The 20103-nt window shown below is 35.3% G+C and overlaps 1 protein-coding gene across 3 annotated transcripts in view; it reads left to right on the plus strand.

Annotated features, from left to right (window-relative positions):
• The window catches only part of TOLLIP (toll interacting protein), a 31974-nt gene extending 19454 nt beyond the window's left edge, over positions 1-12520 (plus strand). For 2 of the 3 annotated variants that reach the window (XM_085302183.1, XM_085302185.1), the window contains exons 6-7: positions 3078-3098; positions 9056-12520. In XM_085302183.1, the coding sequence (XP_085158309.1) occupies positions 3078-3098; positions 9056-9270 (236 nt within the window). In that variant the 3' untranslated portion in view covers positions 9271-12520. The remainder of the gene's footprint in view (positions 1-3077; positions 3099-9055) is intronic. The other variant, XM_085302184.1, reaches the window with a different exon arrangement.
• Positions 12521-20103: the final 7583 nt, after the last annotated feature.

The raw sequence follows: 20103 nt of genomic DNA on the forward strand, positions 1-20103 counted from the left end.
TTTTTTTTTTTTTTTGATTTTATTTACAGCTCTTAAACTCCATTTTATTGTATAGATTTTTTTTTTTTTTTTGATTTTATTTACAGCTCTTAAACTCCATTTTATTGTATAGATGTGCATTCAGCAATCTATGTGCTTTTTAGGGGAAAATAAGGTTATAATCGATATATACTGTTTTTTTAATAAAGAGTGTATGAACAGGTGATAGAGTGTAGGGGGTGTAATTACAATACTAAGAGCTGACACAAAACAGACTTTCTTAAAATTAATTCCTGATTGAACTTAAATTCTTTGTAGAAACAAAACTTCACAACAGAAGTGTGTAAAAGATTGGGTAAGTAACATAAGGAATGGTACTTAGTGCTCTGTTTTTACAGAGTAAAGTTAAAGCAAAACATGGGAACGTTCAATTACTTACTTTATTCCTCAGTGAAAACATGCAGTATACTTCCTTTCGAGTGCTCTCATCTCTAGAGCTTAGTTCTCAGGATTAAATTCTACTTGTTTTGCGAGTGGACTTGTCTCAACTAGTGTGTATATCCTGAAGTGTGATTCCATTATTGTAAGCCAAACTTCTGAGTAGCTCTTCTGCATTCCCATTAGATGTTGTATCTTATGGGTTCATCACATCCCTGTAGGCTGAAGCACTTGGTAAACTTGAAGCATAATATCGTATGTGTGGTTAAAGTGGGAAAAATAGCTGACGTGTACTTATTGCAATGTAATAGAAGGTGCTCTAGAATTTCTTGAGCAGACCTATCAAAATAGCAGTATTCACGTTGCAAAATTACTCTGCCAGTCAGACCAGGAACAGTAAAAATTAAATGGAGGCTAGTTTTATTTAAAACTGAAACTAGACCTTCAGAGTTGTAAAACAAGTACMCAGTGCTATATCTTGATGTTCAGATCTTGGTATTCTGTATATAATTTAATTGATCTTGAGAATATTTTAGGGAATACTTATGAAATCTAGTTGGACAAGTAGAGATACAACTAATRTTTAGCACATATAATAGTAATGACTGACAAACACAATTCTTATGTGATAAATTTTGTAACAGTTTTATTGATGTATATTTTGGAGTATCACTGTCTGCAAAGATACAGTATGTTTATTTTAAGTATCGTGTTCTTCTATATGAAAAATTCTTCCTGCTTCTACTACTTGTATATTGAAAATATTGTGATGTCCTACCACTCCCTTTGAACTGTTCTTTAGTTCTGACAAAGCTTGAATGCACTCCTTAGACTTCATAAATATAAAAATCAGCCACTCATAATAATTAGAAAGATGGTTAAGTTAGCTTTTTGCAAGTGACTTGACTTTTTACTGTAACATGCTCTTAGTTACATAGCTTAACAAAAGTCATTTCAAATGGTGAAAGGAACTGATAGTGCACCTTGGAAGAATAGAAGGTGTGTGTGTGTGTGTGTGTGTGTGTGTGTGTGTTGTTTTTTTTTTCCCCTGTGCTGATCTAGATGCTCTTGCTGGATTCCATGAACTCTTTCAGGAAGATGTTTGTAGCCGTGCAGACTAATAACCTTCACTGGCTAGTTGAATTGATTTTTTTTACCTTTTGGGAAAACTTTAGAACCTTAGTCAGCCTCAAAAAGAAGAATCCCTGTCCACTTCAGGGAGGGTAGTAATAGGACATCAGTTTGTTTCATAGGGATATACCTTCTCCCATCTTCTCTGTTCAGATTTTTTACATGTCTAGTTAACAATGTAGTGAATAAGTGAGTTTTATGTCTTGTCTTCAGAAAATGCAAGAGTTGCACTAAATAATCTGTTACACCTGAAATAAAGGAAATTCTGCCRTATAGACAATATATAGAGAGTCTAAGCTTTATCTATGGTGGAAATACAGTGGAAGAACTGAAATGTGTATGTGGAACAATTTATTAGTTATTTGTGAAAACTGCAAAATAATTCAGCTTTAATGTGAAATGGCATTTAGTCAAATTTAGTTGTGCCACGAAAGCCAAGCTGTGGTTTTTCGACTGTAAGTAACACAAAGTTTCTGTTCAAAACTTTGTATACATCATAATTAACCTTCTAATTAAAGTAAAAGAAACCTCTTTTCTGTTCTCACCTGTTTATTGTATGAACAGAGGCAAGCAGTTAGTCACTGTTTTTTCCCTCATATTTGATGGTAGATGTTGCAAAACTGATGAAAGAAGAAATGGCAATAGAATAGTCTTGCATTGCGCTAGTTCATTTTGAAAGTTTTCAAAATCAAAACTTTTGAGGAAAGGATGCTAGTTGATATGAACTGTAGTTGACATTGGATTTATACATTTGAAGTTTTGAAAAATTTAAACTTCTGTGTCAGTCTTGCTGCTGTTGTAGAAGTTGACTTTTTCTACCCTCTCTTGCAGCTTCTTCTAAAGGTCAGTGAATGTGATGCTGTAGAATATATTGTGGTATACTGTTTGCTTACTRTCTAAGCTGATGTTTAGTAGTATAGCAAAGGCAGTAAGTTAAGCAAAAAGTAGCTCAGTGAAGCAAGCTATATCTCTGGTTATAGGAAATCCATTCTACTTGACTTGAAAATGCCTGCATTAAAAGTGAGCCTGTGGGTGRTGGTGGGGGAAATGGCAGGGCTCTGTCAGAGTCCAGAATGTCACTTTCCATTGAGGCTAACTTACTATGTTAATACATTAGCCCCTTAGGTTTCTGTGCTTTTTGATGGGTTAGTTTGTGAGGGTGCTTGTGTTTTATTTAGAATACTGTAGGTATATGTTGTTCCTTTATGAGCAATAAAATATAATCCTTGCTACAAACACCTGGTGGTTTGTTTACATTGAAAAAAAAAATCCTCTAATTGCTATTTCTGTAAAAAGAGCACACTTTTGGAAACCTGTTCAGAGTATTGCAGCAAAWGTGAGACTGCATCCTAGCAGCCTGTAATTTCTGGTATAAGATAGTTAGATTAGTATTTACCTAACTACCTATATTTACCCAACTTTCAATTGTAGAGACTAAGTGGTTCACTATTAAAAAAAAAAATAGATTAATATCTCTTTCCCATGTCTTATTCCTTTCCCCTCACCCCTTCATTTTCACCTGTCTTTAGGGCTTGAGTACTTTGCTCTGGGTAAGTTTCCAAGCTCTTTTCTTGCTGTCATCCTTACTGACTCCAGTTTTTGCATGAACTCATGCAGACAGCTTTTTTTTTGTTTTGTTTTCTTTAAACATTACAGCACACTGCATCACAAGGTACTGCACGTGGATGTCACAATAAGGCGATTTATTGTGTCTCTTGAAGTTATTAAAACTCTTTTCGTTGTTGGAAGGTCTTGAAAGGCTTCTGCCCAGTTCCAGTCTGTTATAATTAAAGTAAATGGTGATAGTAGTGTTAATGGGGAAAATATGGTACCAATATTTTTCTCAAACTGTTTTATGCCAGTGGGCTATTTTAGGTGACCGTACTGGTTTCATATTAGAGAAACTTATCTTGCAGTTCTGTTCTGTTACTGCAGCATTTAGGGAGAAGGAGGTAGTGTCGTGCTTTTTAAAATAYTACTTATTACATTTATTTGTAAACTCAGAAGTGAAGAACTCAGTTCTGCAGTGACATCCTGGGAAAGCAGCCTGTCAACTACCTTCTGTTATTCTTTGAATGAGCCTTTTTGTTCTAAAAGGTAACATTTTCATTGGTATATATCTTTCAGTAATAACAGATCTATTTTAGGTTCATGTCAACTTAAGCATCTGAAATGTGCTTTTGAATGAACTTCAAAAGCAAATTATGTTATAGGATATCCATTTTACTACTTACTGTATTATGCCACCTTTGATTTTGAGTTGTATGAAGGTATTGGGCATCCTTAACTTTGATACAGTATTGATGTTCAATCAAGTATGTTCAGAAAATTCTAGAATTATACCTCGTGAGAGAAAGTCATTTCTTGGTGCTCTGAATTTCAGAAAGATGCCGTAAATGAAACTAAATATATTGCAAAAGCTGTATCATTTTTTTATTAAAGTAGTGGAATTGTAAACCTTTCCATGAGTTCATAGACTTAATTTTCCTTAGCAAAGGAAATGCTTGTGTGTTTTACCTTCAGTCTTTACTTCTCAGTGAAATGAACTTGTTAATATGTAAAACAGCTTCTTACTGAACATTAGTAAATTTGAAGTTTATTATAACTGTCATGATTGCGTACACACTAAATCATGGTATTWAGTTCTTTAAGTTTATGCAAAGAAGCAGCATTTAAAAAAAAAAAAGACATCCATATTTTAGTGCTTATTATTATTATTATTATTTTTTTAATGAAGGAAATGTCATTAAGACCTATTTGAATTTGTATCTTTAAAACAAGTGATCCTGATTTCTTCTGTCAAATGGAAGAATTTGTGCTAAGAAGGTTCCAGAATTTAATTCTTGAAGGATGCCTTTGCACTATGCAAGGAGCAGAATGGTAATGATGTAAGAAATTAAACGTARAGTACTTGACTGAACAATAATATAAAAGGTGTGTAATGCCTTGGATGCAGTTAGAAAAAAATTATTCCATTGATGCTTCTTTGATGCTTCTGTTGCTGCTTTTTGCAATCACAAGGTGCTGTCAGTTGACTTGCTATTGTATGTACTCATTTCATTTCATGTGTTGGAATGTCACTGCTCCTGCCAGCCTTTTTGCCATTGCTATTCCACTGAATTAGAAAATAGTACTCCATTCTTCTGATTTATGACACTTAGCTAGTATCTGAGAACAATTCACAAATGTGTGCAGTTCCATTTGTAGCGGATGCTTATGTGTTTTACCTTYAGTCTTTACTTCTCAGTAAAATGAACTTGTAATATGTAAAACAGCTTCTTACTGAACATTAATAAATTTGAAGTTTATTATAACTGTCACGATTGCATACACACTAAATCATGATATTTAGTTCTTTAAGTTTATGYAAGGAGTGTTCCTTACTGTTTTGTAAATCAGAAATGATGGAGGATTTTAATTTGAAAAACAAAACAAGATATTCTTTAAATTAGTAACCTGTATAACCTGAATATGGAGTTATATGAAAAGTAAGCATTTATTGTAGAAATATTTACTAGTATCACTGTGATACTGTACTTCCATTTTATTTATGTGTGTATGATGTAATTGTAGATGGTATAAATTACTATACTTGAGCTGTAAGAGCTGAGAAGAGTTTGAAAATCATTGGCAAAAATAGTACTACAAAGAAATGTCTTGACTCTGAAATTGAGAATATTTTAAATCAAAATTGTTTATTGAATACTGCCTTTCCAGGTATCTGTAGCTTCAGAATTAACTTGTTCTGATGAAACAGCAAAGTTGTGTGACCTGCATGTTTTTTGACACTGGCAAGATACTTGAACTTTGTTAGARAGCTTGTCCATTTGTTACAGTAGGCTGCTGTGGTACTTGAAGTGAGTTGGATGTTTCATTTGGGTTAATATTTTTAACTGGTCTCTTGTCTTGATGATTCCTGGATAGCTTAGGCTGGTTATTTACAAAATTCTRTTCATTTGGATGATCTTAGAACATTGATGACCTACTGAAAAAAATGTTAGAAGCTTGAGTAAAAGGCAAARCAGCTGTTATATGACTTGTTCTTTCAAGTACTATGATGCACTTTATTTCCTGATGCCACAAATCTTCGTCTGTTGTATACGGCAAGATTGTTTGTGGAAATCGTGGGGAAGGAGATGAGGCTTGTTGAAGCTATAGAAGAGGCAATCTGAAATGCAGCTGGATATGCTTATTAGGCAGATTGTTGTATTTGCAGTGTTGATAAGGACTGCACACTAATTTACCTTTTGGGTAGATGCATGGTATAATTTACCAGATGTTTAAGCAATCTCCTTGTGCTGGCAGAACCCCAGGGACCATTGCTCAGATGGCATAAGCTCTGGAGGCTGTTGGGGAAGAGACTATACATATCCTTAGGAAGGTTGTGATGCATAGGGCTGAGCAGAGACAGAATTTCAGTGTGTGGCTGTAATAAAATGGTGCTGGAAGTTTTCTCTAGTTCCAAGGACAAACTCTTTAGAATAGATGCAGTCTGTACTTCTGCTTACAGCATCTAAGTTCCCTTTCTGCTTTCGATAGAATTAAAAAAAGATTACAAGGGGAATTTTTAAAATAAGAATTCAAGAATGTTGGCTGTTGTGGAGATACTTAAAATTCAAAGTAATGGTTTCCTCTAGCATATCTGATAAGACAGATGTCCAAGTTGAGTAAAGCAATAGCAAAAAATGTGTTAAATAACAGTTGAACCACACACACAAGCAGTCAGATTATATTTGGTTACAGTACATGGTCAATGATAGTTGAGATATAAGTTAGGAYGGGTAAAGTGATTTGGTAATTTTAATATAAGCATCTTTAAAGCTGATCGAAGGAAGTTAATCACTGAGATACTAAAGTATTGGTAGAAGTTAGACATTTGCGATGAAATAGAGATGTTACAGAAAACATTAAAGAGGCAAGATAGCTATTAAAATCACCTTTCTTATTTTTTAGGAGGTGTTAAGTCTTGACAGAAGTGATACAGTATAGGGGCATTTTTTTTGATCAGCTGTATAGTATTATAGTCATTATATTAAGAGAGATGAAGCAGCAAAGATGTGCACTTGAAAATAATGTCAGTTGTCTGATCTAAATCTGCTTAATTCTGTGGTGCAGGTACTAGCCACCAGAAGTACATTCCTTTTGAGCAGTTAGTCAGAATTCATAAGAAAAGCAACTTTTGATCTAGTCTTGAGTAATGCATAGAACCTGGTTCAAAAAGTACATTGTTAAATGATACAATATATTGAAACTGGTAGTAAGATTGATCAAAAAGCCTTTGAGGATCACGTGCTTAAAGAGGTAAGAACTATTTATTTTAAAGAAGCAGAAATTGTGGAATCATTTAGGTAACTGGAGGACTTGAAAGATGTATATGTAGGTTAGAGAGTATTWAAAAAAAAAAAGTGTTAACAGACTATAACAGGGTGGCGTGGAAAGAAAATATTTGCTTTTTTTCTTTTTGAGAGAGAGGAGTAGCATCAAGTTATAATATTAGAGTTTAAAACAAATTAAGATGATCAGCAAGAAAATTCAGACTAGGTAACATTTTCTCGCAGTTTCATATTTTGGATTTTTGCACCAAATGCAGTGTGTAACGTTTTGGTTAAGTTGATCTTACTTACAGAGGAGTGGAGGATAGCAAAATTAAAATTTTTAGACATGATTCTCTGCATAAACTAATCAAAATCTCTGAAGATTAGAACTAGTTTTCCCTAACTTGTTGGGAAAACTTGTACCTTGGAAACTGTAGAAGTCAGAGTATGTGAATGAGGGTGTTACGTATATCCAGTTGTCAGTTGCATTTTTGACAATGTCATTTGCTGAGAACTCTTGTGTTAATGTATTGTAGGATAGGACTAAAGGTCCTATTGTGATTTAATAGGTATTTTGAAAACCTGATGAAGAGAGAAACAGTCTTCCCCTAATGGATAGAGACTTTTAGTGGAGTGCATCATATTTACAAACAAGCAATCAAAAGAAGGGGGACCAATAGGCAATGAGTCAAAATGAAAACTTAACTATTGTGTGTATCTGGCTACTGCAGAAGAATCTCATGATGAAAAGCAATCAGGAAGTAAAATTACTAAGGTTGGGAYGAAATACAAAGTTTTATGTGTAAAGAAAAACCCTAACTAGTAYCTACTTGATGATGCTTTCTTAATTGGCCATTAGGGCTCATAAAGGTCTCTGAATTACTGAAAATACCAGGCAAATGTTGTTCAAACAGGCAAAATAAAATGTCTGAAAGAGAATAGAAAAACCTGAAAAYTTTATCATATTGCTGTGTGAAGCAATGTTGTATCTGCATCTGGATGCAGATGATTCTCTTTGCCCTACCTTAGAAAACACAGAGCAGGAAAAGTAACACATGAACATGTAAGACTAAGATAATGAAGAGTCTAGAACTGCTTAGAGAAGAAAAGAAACAGACTATTTTTTGAAGTGATAAAGACAGCCTTGTAGGTCTAGTATATCTGGCTTCAGTACATAAAAACAAATGGTTTCAGCAATAGATCTAGTCTGAGTTAATGATAAAATTTGTCAGGTGGTGAAAAGGGACTCCTCTCTAGTAATTCCTTTTTCTAGGAATTTGAAAAAACTCATTTGATCCTGTCTGACATGTTCTAGGTGGCCCTGCTTGAGCAGAAGGTTGGACTAGATGATCTTTGGAAGTCCCTTCCAACCTCAACCATTCTGTGATTTTCTGAAAAGATTTTTTTAAAAAAACTAATGCTGCTTTAATTTCACAAATTAGCAATACAAAAAGTCCATCAGAAATGTCAGATGAAATCTGTCCTCTGGCAGAGAAATGGGGAAAAGCAATGTGTGCCCCTTTAGTTTTAAGTGAAATTGTGCTCGCTACTTTATGGTATAGTTGCACAGTGAGCCAGATGGAACTTAAGCCAGGGAAAATATTTGCATAGAATTCTCTTTATGTGGAAGTGATCCAGTCTCCAGGTCAGTTACTRATCCAGAATACTTTATGCTAATCCAATAACTTTACTGCTTTCCTTTTAATGTAGCAGAGATTGCATTCATTGAATTACTGTGTATCAGTTGCTTTTGCACAGGCAGTATATACATCTTGTTCATCACAGCCTAAATACACTAAAGGGCATTTAACTGGACAATGATTGCTTGGTGTGGGTGGTTTGGGTTTTTTTTTTTTTTTTGTTTTGATTTAGAAAAATACATCTATGGTGCACTTGGTGTTTGTTTAGTGATTAACATAAACCTGGTTTATATTGGTTGTATCTAATTGTGAGTTGTACCTGTTGCTGTASTATAGTACTTGTAGAATAGATTGGAAATGAGGCAGAGAACCCATTCAAGAAAGATGTCTTCTGCTTGCAACAGTCCAGAGACAAATTTTGCAACCTCTTTTCTGGAGTACGTGTTTGAAAGTATGTTGAAGTTGACAGGCTGGGGGAGATAGACATGAGCCACTTCATTTTTTCCAAAGTCTTTAATTTGCTTTCATGATTTTCTGTTTGTTTGTATTTAGGGATGCCTGCAGTCTGTAATCCTGGCATGGTACCAGTGGCAATACCACCTCCTGCAGTAAACCCTCAGCACCTTTGTAACGAAGAGGACCTGAAATCTATCCAGGATATGTTTCCCAACATGGACAGGGAAGTAATCCGCTCAGTGCTAGAAGCTCAGAGGGGGAACAAGGATGCAGCTATCAACTCCTTGCTTCAGATGGCTGAAGAATCATAGATCCCTACTTCTTGCACTCTCCCCATCCTTGATGCCACCTTTATTTTTACTTGCCAAGCCAGGGATTTAGCTAGAGGAAGAATTTCCTAACAGTTTTCTGTTAGCATACCCCTTTGTGAAAGATTGTATCCCCTTTTCTCCTTGGACATTTGGGGCTTTTTCACTTTCTTTTTCAGTCTATACGTTTTCAGTTTAGCATGTGTTTTACAACAGCATTGAATCCTCTTTACTATCAGCCATGCCCTGTGTTGCTGTATTCTGACTAGGGTGGCGAGTAATGCTGCTTTTTTTTTTTTTTCTTTCTCTCCCTCTTTTCAAAAAACAAGTTCTTATAAAGTGATGCTATGCAGTACAGAATATGCTACTGTTCATTAGATTGGAAAAACTTTTTCCGTGGAGGGTTTCTTTCTTAGCATAACTGATTTGTTGAGGAGTTTAGTTTCATCAAGTAGCCTGTTTCTACCAGAAATTAAAGAAAAAAGGCCCTTCTGCTTGTCCTGTGGTGTTTAATTATTGCTGTAATATAGTCAACTGTCCTTGATGAAAATTTTTAATCGAATAAGCTAAATTCTTTGGGTTGCGTATTTGTAACAAGCATCTTCTATTCAACCTAGTCATTGGGCACCAAAGTAATGTATTGTCTGGTGTGTGTTTAGTTAGGGCTTTATCCTGTCATATAATATTGTTATGTATCTATAAAATTGTAACAGATAACTTTTAACTTGTACCATCTGTACCAGCTGTAGCAGAGGACAGGACTGAGCCCTAATGTGCTCCTGCAACTAGTTACACTCTTACTACTACTCTGCATTCTCACAGTTATTCCAAAGGATGAATGCAGATGTAAAGATTTTATACCTGGAAAATTAATGACACAGTAAACAAACAATTATTTGAGGCATTGTGTTATATTTAAAAAAAGCAGAAACCTATTATCTGTCTRTAAGACTTCTTTCTTTACACTTAAATTTCAGCCAAATTGTCATTTTACATTTGTGGAAAAGTGACAGTAATTTTTTTCATGTAATATGAAATAAGCACGGAAAGTAGCTTTGGAATCTTCAAATGGTATTTAAAGTTGCCCAGTGACTTGTTAGATTATGGTTACTGAGTTACTTTTAATACTATTTGATGCAAATGGAAATAAATTCCTTGTGGGAGGAAAATTTAACATATCTGAATTAGTCTGATCCTCAGAAGAGGTTACAGGTTGCTGATATTTATTATTAGTATTATTGTTTTCCAAACATCAGTTCTTCTTGGAGCTCCAGAATTTTGAAGTAGGCACTCATTACACCTCTTGGATGAATTCTGCAATATCTGTTTTTGTACATGGTGAAGTAATGCACTTTAAGTAGTATGCACCGGTTTGTTTTACCAGTGATGTGCAATGTTGTTCTTTTATCTTTTTAATGTTTGACTTCAAATACTTTCTACAATAGCCATAGACTTTTATATTTTCAAGAGTTGGAATGTACATTTGAAATGTAGGCTCTTGAGTGATTCATGAGAACTTTAAAGCCAGGTTTGGAATAAGGAAAACAGACCCTTATTCTCTTCTTCCCCATACTTTCATTTCCCACACTTAAGATACTTTTTCTTATCTGCTGAAAAGCTGTTTTTCCCAACTACGTTCAAGAAGCCTCTAAGTAGCATTGGTAGAGTATGAATATTTATTTTTTTATGATTAAAAGTGATACTGAAACTTTTAAAATACAGTGTCATAATCATCCAGTTTCTGGTTTTCTAAAACACTTTTCATAATGCGTAATTTTAAGTTTTGTTTTGAATCCCCTACTGTCTTAAACTTCCCTTTGAAAGTGTCTTTATAGCATCCTCCTATTGGCTTTCAAATAATGAGATACAGTTTCTGTATTTTATTTGTAGTCACCATATCTTTATTTTCTAAGACAAACCAGATATTCATCAAGAAATTGGTCTTGCCCCTTCCTTACAATTGTGTTAAATTTTTGTGATTTTGTGATTGAATGGGTGCAGAGGCATTTGGTTTTTATCTTCCTAGCATAGTGATTTGTGGCATGTCACCTAAGAGGATAAATCTTGGTAAAGATTTAGTGCTTAGATACCATGTGCAGGAAGAGTCCCTTGCTTAACTTTTACACAGATAGCATGAATTGTTAGGGGTGGAATAATTCAGGGAAAATGTACATATATAAATTTTTATATTAAAATGTTGGAGTCTGTAATAACAGCTTTTTGTAAAAGCAAGAGATCATGGTTGAACTTAATGACTGGTAAGTTGTGCTGCCTCCTGTTACAGGTGAATTTCAAGCACAGAATAAACACCTTTCAATTTGAACATTCAGGAGGGGAAGGAGAAAACTGTTAAGTTAGCCAGATTCATTCATAAATTGGACTTCASGCCTCTGAGGGAGCTGTAGCTCCTGTTCTTAAATGTTTTTTTTTTTGTTGTTGTTTTAGGCAAATATTAGGCAAAGCAGTAGTTGTATGAGTTGCAGATGGGAAACGTAGAAGCAGTATGACCAGTAAATGGATTTCAACACATAAAACTAATGTATTGTTCTGGGGACTTTTGGTTTAATTAAACGTCATAGCTGAAACTCTTACGTCAAGATGCACTTTTTATCTTCTTAAATAGAACAAAACACTGATCATGAGCCTACTCAGCTTTTCAGCATACATATCCTCTCAGTCAAGCTATTTATTGTCAGGTTTGAATTGGGGAGGGATGCAAAAAGGCAGGGAGTAGTTATTCGAGGACCTGTAAAATGAAGGCATTGGAACTGATTGTCTTTTTTGTGATTTAAAACAAACTGTCACTCATTATGATTGCAGTTTTTGACAAACTCTAACAGGATGATACTCTGATACTGCTCTTCTGCTCAACAGCTTCAAGCAGCCTGGAGACAAAGCCAGCTGTATAGGACTGGCATCTGCTAAAAGTTAGTGCTTTAGAGTACTAGTTTGAATCTTGCTAAGAGCCTAAACTTGCTAAAGATAGGAACACTTTTTGTCTAGCTAGATCCTTGCTAATTTCTTCTCTACTGCTGTTTGCCTCTGCTGATGGTATTGAATGTTTTTTTCCCCTTACAAATGTTATTGCTTATTTGGTTGATCTGTAATACCATACAGAGGATGTTTTTTGCTGTAATAATTCTGAAGACATTGTTTCTCTCTGTATTGAGGTCCAGTGTCCAAATGTGTTTCTTGCACTCTGAAATGCATTAACGTTTTCATTATAAATTAATAAATGTATCATCTAAATGAATGTATCATGTCTCTGTTGGAAAGGGGGATTATTTGAATCTTTGTCTATAGACTGATGTAGATATGTATCATCTATCAATAGCTATCTTTTGTTCCATCATTAGTTAACAAATTACACTTCAGTTCTTAGAAATATGATCTTCTGGTGGGCTAGTACAGTAAATGCTCAAAAGTATGTGCCTTTTTCTAGCTGGCTAGACGTCATTCTTTCAAGAATGYGTTGCAGTATTGCGGGCCTGAAGGACAGAGTAAGGGAGCAGTGAGGCTGCGTTGTTTGAAGGACAAGAGGGGAGCCGGGGGGGGGTGTGCCGGTGTGGGGGAGATGCTTCAGTATGTGAACGGAGTGAGAGTTTTGTAAAGAAGAATGGCATATGAAAGAAAAGTGATGATGAAGGCTTTCTGTATTATTTTAGCTATAACAACTGGCTTTTTTAATCTGCTAATATTTAATCTTTTAAGTTATTGAAGTTTTATGATTTGGTTTATGGGTAGCATCTCTTTTTAATACTATGTTTGACTGCAAAGCCAGCCCAAGTCCTCCTCTTCATTTCAAAGCAGTGCTGTGCTCAGTAAGAATTCATTAACGGCTTGTATTTTTAATACATTATCAAATTAACGTTTACTGTCCAGTTCACGGTGTGATTTTTTTTTTAATTGGAAGTTAATTTTTTTTAACAAATGATAGTTGAGAAATCTTTCACAACTCAATTTCATTTGGTTTGTTTCCCTAATGTACAGTTAGCACCTAATATCAAATGAAATTGTGTTCAAATTGTGTTTCCATGTAGTAACCTTTAGATCATAAAGTGGGATAGAAACCACTAGTCTTTCACGTTTCTCCATTGCACTGAGAGATTGAAAAAAATGTTCTAGTCTTGTGAGTGTTAAAGCATCTGTTTAGCATTTTCACTTCAATGCTAATTCAGTAGTCATGGTGTGTAGAGGTATAAAGAGAAATCAGTGTAATTTCAATTATTAAAACGTTTATGTATGCTAGTGAAAACAGGGCATCCAGGAAGAAATGTAAATACTTTTTTTTATAATAAGTAGGAAAAAAAGAAAACCCATACTAACAATCTTCTGTGCTTCAGTTTTAAGTCATAGGTTACTGAAGACTGCTCAAGTTCTCTACCCAAGATCTTCAGGGTTGTTTAGAAGCTTGTTTAGAAACGAAGTTGATCTATTTTCGTACAACAATGTGTATACATCAGAAACATTTTCTTTACTATCTTTCCGAAATGCATAATTATGTAAGAATAGATAGACTATAGTTATGATATACCCTAATTCCTGAAGTAAAATTCACATATAAAGTAGAGAAGTGGAGGAAAGCAAATAAATTAAAACTTATCTTAGCTGTATCTGTATTTCAATGTGTGGGAGAACTATGTGGAAATGCTGCTGTTCAGAATATTCAAAAAAAATACTTAGAACATATTTTTAAAAAATTCGATGTACTATCTTGGAGTATGAAGCAGGAAGATATAAATAGGCAACTTAATTGTAATGCACTTGTCATTGGAAGCAAATGCAGGGTGGGTTCAATTTGTTTTAATATTATTCCCAATTCTAAAATAAGCTAGGTACTTTCACTCATCTTCTGAGACAGTGAACTACTGTTGTCTTCCTCATCTCCTCGCTTGCCCCAGGTCAAATTTAAAATAAGCATATGGCCTGTAGCAGGATTGAGAACTCTTCATCCTAACTCATGTATTTAAGTGCTGTTTTTGTCCAAAAAAACCCACTTAAAACTACTAAAACATGGATGCCTGAATCAGAAAATCTTAGCAGGATACTGCCGAGAGAAACATGCTTTCTGTTTGCTTTTTGTTTTGTAGGTTTGTTTTGTTCTCCCCCCCCACCCCCCCATGACAAAGTAGTATGGGAATACTTTAAAATAAAAATTTAAGTATTTTCAGTGAAACAGCTTGTGAGATAATCTCCTGATAACCTCTGTGGGGCATATTTCACTTTAAAAGAAGTGGAAGGATGATTTGTGTGGCTCTTGAGGCTTCAGCATGTTAACACAGCATGGAAGGAAGGMGGAGCTAAATACTTCCTATCATACTTTAGGGCTTACCTCCGCGTAATGGAGATTCCCATTCCTATAGGACTAGGATTCAACCTTCTTGTTGAGAGAATGTTTCCAAAGAATTTAACATAGTCTGTATCTTAAATACACCGGAAGTGGTAAAATGCATCCTGGAGATGACTCAGTCCGACGAGCTGTTCTGATAGCGTGTTTGTGTATTGAAGGTGATTCATTGCTGCCATCTTAAGCGGGAGGAATAAAAAAAAAAAACCCACAACCCCCCCCCCCAAACTAGTTAAAGCAACTGAGAAAATCAGGGGAGCTTAATTACTTCAGAACACCAGCATAGTCACTTATCGGCAAACAGCATGACCCTAGGGCCTATGTTGTGACTATCTGTTGATAAACAACTGCAAAGTTCTTGCACAGATGCAAGATATTAGAAGGCAGCATCTGTGTTTCCTTGATGTTGCTTTTATGTTTCAAATGAGAATGCTTGCTTGTGCTATAATAGGGGTTGGGGAGAGGGAAAAGGAACTTTATGCAAGAGAAAAATTGTCAATCCGTTCCTTCTGGAGGCAAAGCCTAATTAAGATCCTTTTCTTTGTCTGAAGTGGAAAAGGCAGAGGCTCTAAAAACTAGGTTAACTGGAAAGTGATCCAAGATCTGTAGTATCTTGTGTAGTAGTAGAATTAACAATGTAGAAGCCTTGTCGATAGACAAGTAGGTGATATGAATGAATCAAAGTCCTTGCACATAATGGTATTGTATTAAAATGTGAGAAAAGCTATCGAATATCAATAGAGGAAGGGAAGCAAATGGAAGCTGAAATTAATGAAATATTCTCTTCAAATCTCCACTAGGAGGTGCTGTTTCAAAAGAGAAACAAAAATTGCACTCAGAGGTAGGAAAGGGGAATGTCGTAAAGAGTGAAATAATGATCTAGAAGTGTTAAATAACAGGAGAAATAATTTTTTTAAAAATATGTTTGAGACTTGGAAAGTCTGACAAATAGGGGACTATTTTTCTTTATTCACTGAACTAATTCAGAGCTATTCCTCAATTTACAGAGGAATTGGACTAAAGGCAAGTTCAAAGATTAGATGAAAATATTTGGCCGTTTTCCGATCCTCCAGCTGATTGGATATTGTTGTTAAGTTTCTATTTTGGAAAGCCTACAGCAAGCATAAGTGACTACTGTGGACTGGGAAGTAAAAGGCCTTGTGTAGAAGTCTTGTGCAGATATCTCATCCAGTTTAGCTTGTTCACTGATGCTAAATTCTGTCCTCCTGCTTATGAACTCGAGGTACATATCATACACGCTCATTTAAAATCTATGAATGTCTTTCATTTGTTGGAATACTACAGTTCCACAAATGCACTTTTATAGAAGAACAACATAACCTTCATATCTGCTCAATTTTGATGTTAGATTGTCAGACCATAAAACCTGTTATTTGCTGATGGGTTACTTTATTCAATGAGCTGCTTAATTTGGTCCATGGATTTGTTTTAAAGGCTTTATGTAGCGATATCAGTGTATTACACTAAGTAGTTCAACCATACCTGTGCAAGTTACTATATAACAGTTCCCTACTGCATAAGTCCCTATAGTTGACAAGTTTGTTGACTGGACAAGTTAGTGTTCTATTTTCCCTGATTATAGGTAAATGCTTTTCTGTGGTAATTTCCAGTGAAACAGGGTGGCAGGTTTAGCACAGGTGGTTAGAGCATGGTGCTGCTAATGCCAAGGTCACGGGTTCAATCCCTGTATGGGCTCTGCTGAGGGTTGGGCTAGATGGGCTCCAGAGGTCCCTTCCAACCTTACCACTCTATGAACACCTATATAACATTTGATTATGATAAATATTAAAGGTGAAAATTTTGCATTTTCTCATAAACTTGATACATTGTGGAAATCACAGGAAAAGAGCCCAGGACTGATTTTTATATTGTATACTGCTACTCATTTAAAATATTAAGTCATTTGCTAATCTGTAGTTCCATAACTGGAAACTGGCTGTATATTTAACATATATGGGAATTTTTTACTATAAAATTGAGACCTGCATTGCATAAATTTTATTTTGAGTTCTGTGGAGCTTGATAGAATAGACAATAAATATATTTAAGATAAATAGTAACCTTTTGTACAGCAAACAAATATGTCATTGGGTTTTTTGTAGTTAATTTCTCTGTATTAAAGTATCCACTTCTACAGTTTTCTTAGTTCTATAATGCCCACTAGAGCATTCCTTTCAAAGCAAACCTCCCCATGTGTCTCCTGCTGAATTCTGTCCCCTTAAAGTGTAYGAGTCCATTGGGTTTTTTTCTGTTTAGGCTTGAGGGGGAGAAAAAAGATTAGATTTTTCTTTAAAATTTTGGAAGTTGTTTTTTAAGGAGATCAGGAAGCAGGGGTTTCTGGTATTTTCCAGTAGGCTAATTTTCAAAGGCAAAAAACCCTCGGATTATCTCAGAAAATACCCACTTCTGGGCAGTGAATTATGGTGTGGATCTTTTTCATGAAGGCAGTACGTACCCACTGAGGATTGCAATGGGATCATCAAATTTAATTCACAGGTTGCTGATCAGCTAACTGGAAATTATTTGATATATATGCCTCTGCATCTTCCATAATTTAGGTTCTACTAAAATATTTTCAACTAGTAATGTTGCCAATACTGATCTCTGGTTGAAGATGCTCTGCAAAGCTTAATATTTCCAGCGGAATTAAGGAAATAGTTCCCTGTTTTAGTTTTCCCTAGAGAAGCAAATAATGACCATTAGGGGGCAGTTTAAGATTTAAGTTGGATCTGAACTAAATCTCTGGGTCAGATTTCAGACTTACTGCAACAGCTACTGATACAGTAAATGCTTCAAGCAGTTCAGGTAAAAATGATGAACTACTCTGGGGAAAATGCAGCCAAACTGTGGTGTAAATCCGTTCAAAATCTTCTAGATAATGGAGGAAGCATGCATAATTTAAAAAGCCACTGTTGATTTCTAAAGCAAGATGCATTCTGGTCCAGCATACAGAATAACAATGATGAATAAAGCTTCCTCTTCCTCTTAATGGACTTGTCTTCTGCACATCACCTCTAATTACAAGGAAAACAAACCACAGCCTACACGTTTTCCTCTATCTTGGGAACTAGAATACAGTAAGCAAATGAGAACTTTTCCTGTGAGTACCTTTTATGCYAGTGAGCAGAGCTACTTAGCCATGGATAAGAAATTTAACCTCATCTAAGAAAAGGGTTACGAGTGTCTTCATTCCCAAAGGCCACTGGAGGTTACACCCATCTGAGTTTTAAAACTCCCTGGTGTCGTTTAACTACCCATGTTCTGGATGGTGAAAATGAGTGTCAAAAAGTCACCAGTCACCAAAACCGAAAAATGCTGAAAGTTTTATTGATCAAATAAGAGACAAAATGAACAGGAAAACAGTCTTTTCCCTGTCAGTATGAGATGTCTGGTAAGAATATTACATCCCTACAAATGATATGCAATAAAACTTTCTCTAGCTACAAGAGTTAGGACCAGTGTAGCCACAATGTTTTATGTTTCTGTTTTCAGAGAGCCCTTACAACTTTGTCCAAAATAACAATTTTTTGATTGAACTGATATATATTTGCTTGTTTCCATGATGTACACAGACTATTTTACATGGTCTTCCATTTCTCCCCTCAAATTGTATCACTTAAAAAGTGCATACAAAGATTTAATTATTCGGCTTTTACTTTTTAACRTGTTAGAAATGAGAAAAGATGATAACGGAAACCAAAATTGGATAGCTTAAGCAGGAGCACGAGTTAGTTTGGGGATTACATGATTCTAGTTTWCCTAGGGGCTCTGCTTTTCCAAGTGATCATCTCTTTCTTCTGCTGCTTTTCTTCCATTGGGAAACTCCTGTTCCGGGGGCTTCTGAAATGCAGGCGTTCATGCACTGGCATTGTTCCACATAGACATAGTTATAACTGATGCTCGTTCCATTTTGGCACGTCAGGGTCACCTCTCTTGTCTGGCTCTTGAGCTCCTGGCAACAGCTACAGTCATGCTGCATCTGGTTTGCTTCGATGGAATACCTGTGCCCCGCCAGAAAAAAAGCATATCCTTCCATTAAAAACTGACAGGCGCRTGTACGTGTGCGCACACACACACAAACATGGTTTTAATAACCTGTCCCTTCAATAGTGAAACTATTCTTGCTTCCATTGAGTCTGAGAAAAAGCTCCTTATCACTTTATTAGGCACATTTGGACTTGTTGTTAATAATAGGTTAATCTATTTTTATGTACATATGGCTCCAGATTTAAAACCAAAACCAGGTAATTTTTGTTGCTGTTAATGAGGTACTTCTTAGTTCTTTAACAATCATCTTTCTTTTATGCTGAATTTAGTTCATAGCACATAGAAGACGATCAGAAAAATGAAAGCTGTAAACCAATTGCTGATGTGAAATAAAACTGTTTTGCTAATCTATCTTTAGTCATCTTTGTACTTATAGGAAAGCATTATAAATAAATAGTTGTAAATTATGGACCGGTTTATAGATGTTACTTTTCCTATTAGCAAAACTGAAGAAAGGGAATAGGTGTGAATCAGAACCCAGTGTCCTCCTTCCACCGTGGGAAATTAGAAATAACTCTGTTGTACATATTATACTAGTTTTATGATGATGTGAATTGGGGAAGGTCCATGACATAAAAGTTTCTCAGGATTCTGCAATTATCATTTCTCTGCTTTGCCATCACTCATACAACATTGAGAACTTGATTGCGTTATTATCATGCTGTCAGCTGGTGAGTGGAAATCTATTTGTGTAGCAATATTGTTAACCCCGCCAAATTCTGAAACAACTCTCAGATCTGAGATTCAGCTCATTCAGTTGAATCACTTCTCATAAGCACATCACTTTTGTTGATATTCTGTTATCAGTGACAATTGATTCTCTAAATGAAGAGAGAGACTATGAATGTAAACAAATCCAAGGAAATGTTCAATTAACTTTTTGGAACTTACACTGAGGAGCCAGGACAAGTTCCTTCACAGTATGCCAATTCAACAGGTTGAGAAGATTCGCATTCACCATGGCGGATCACTGTTTTTTTGCTGTAAGCTTTGCAGTTTGGAGCTTCAGAAAAAGAGGAAAAATAAACAGATGTCCAGATCTCTAGTTGAGAACTAAATGAATACTAAAACAATTTATTCTGAAGTGGGTGATACCTGATTATTGAGAATCCACGTATAGTATGAAACAGTAGTTAAGGAACACTGTGTGATGTGCTGGAGATTTTAGATTATTATTACTATTTTTTTTATCTGTGCTGTCCTGGAACATAGCAATGCTGAGGCTTGAGCATTCATGCCTTAAGTTAGTAAGTTCAAAATCAAGCAAACAAAATTGCTTTTCTTTCTGAAGAGATGATCAGTGAAACACATTATCTTGATAAATAGAATAAATAAAAACTGGGGGGATGGAACAATCCTCCCTTCTGCTCAAAAACAGAAGTTGAATGTCGTGTCTTTAAGCAGAAAAGTTGTACACAGAT

This window comes from Rhea americana, unplaced genomic scaffold (genome assembly GCF_003343005.1).
Source record: "Rhea americana isolate MKP2758 unplaced genomic scaffold, rheAme1 scaffold_187, whole genome shotgun sequence".
In the NCBI taxonomy this organism is placed as follows: Eukaryota; Metazoa; Chordata; class Aves; order Rheiformes; family Rheidae; genus Rhea; species Rhea americana.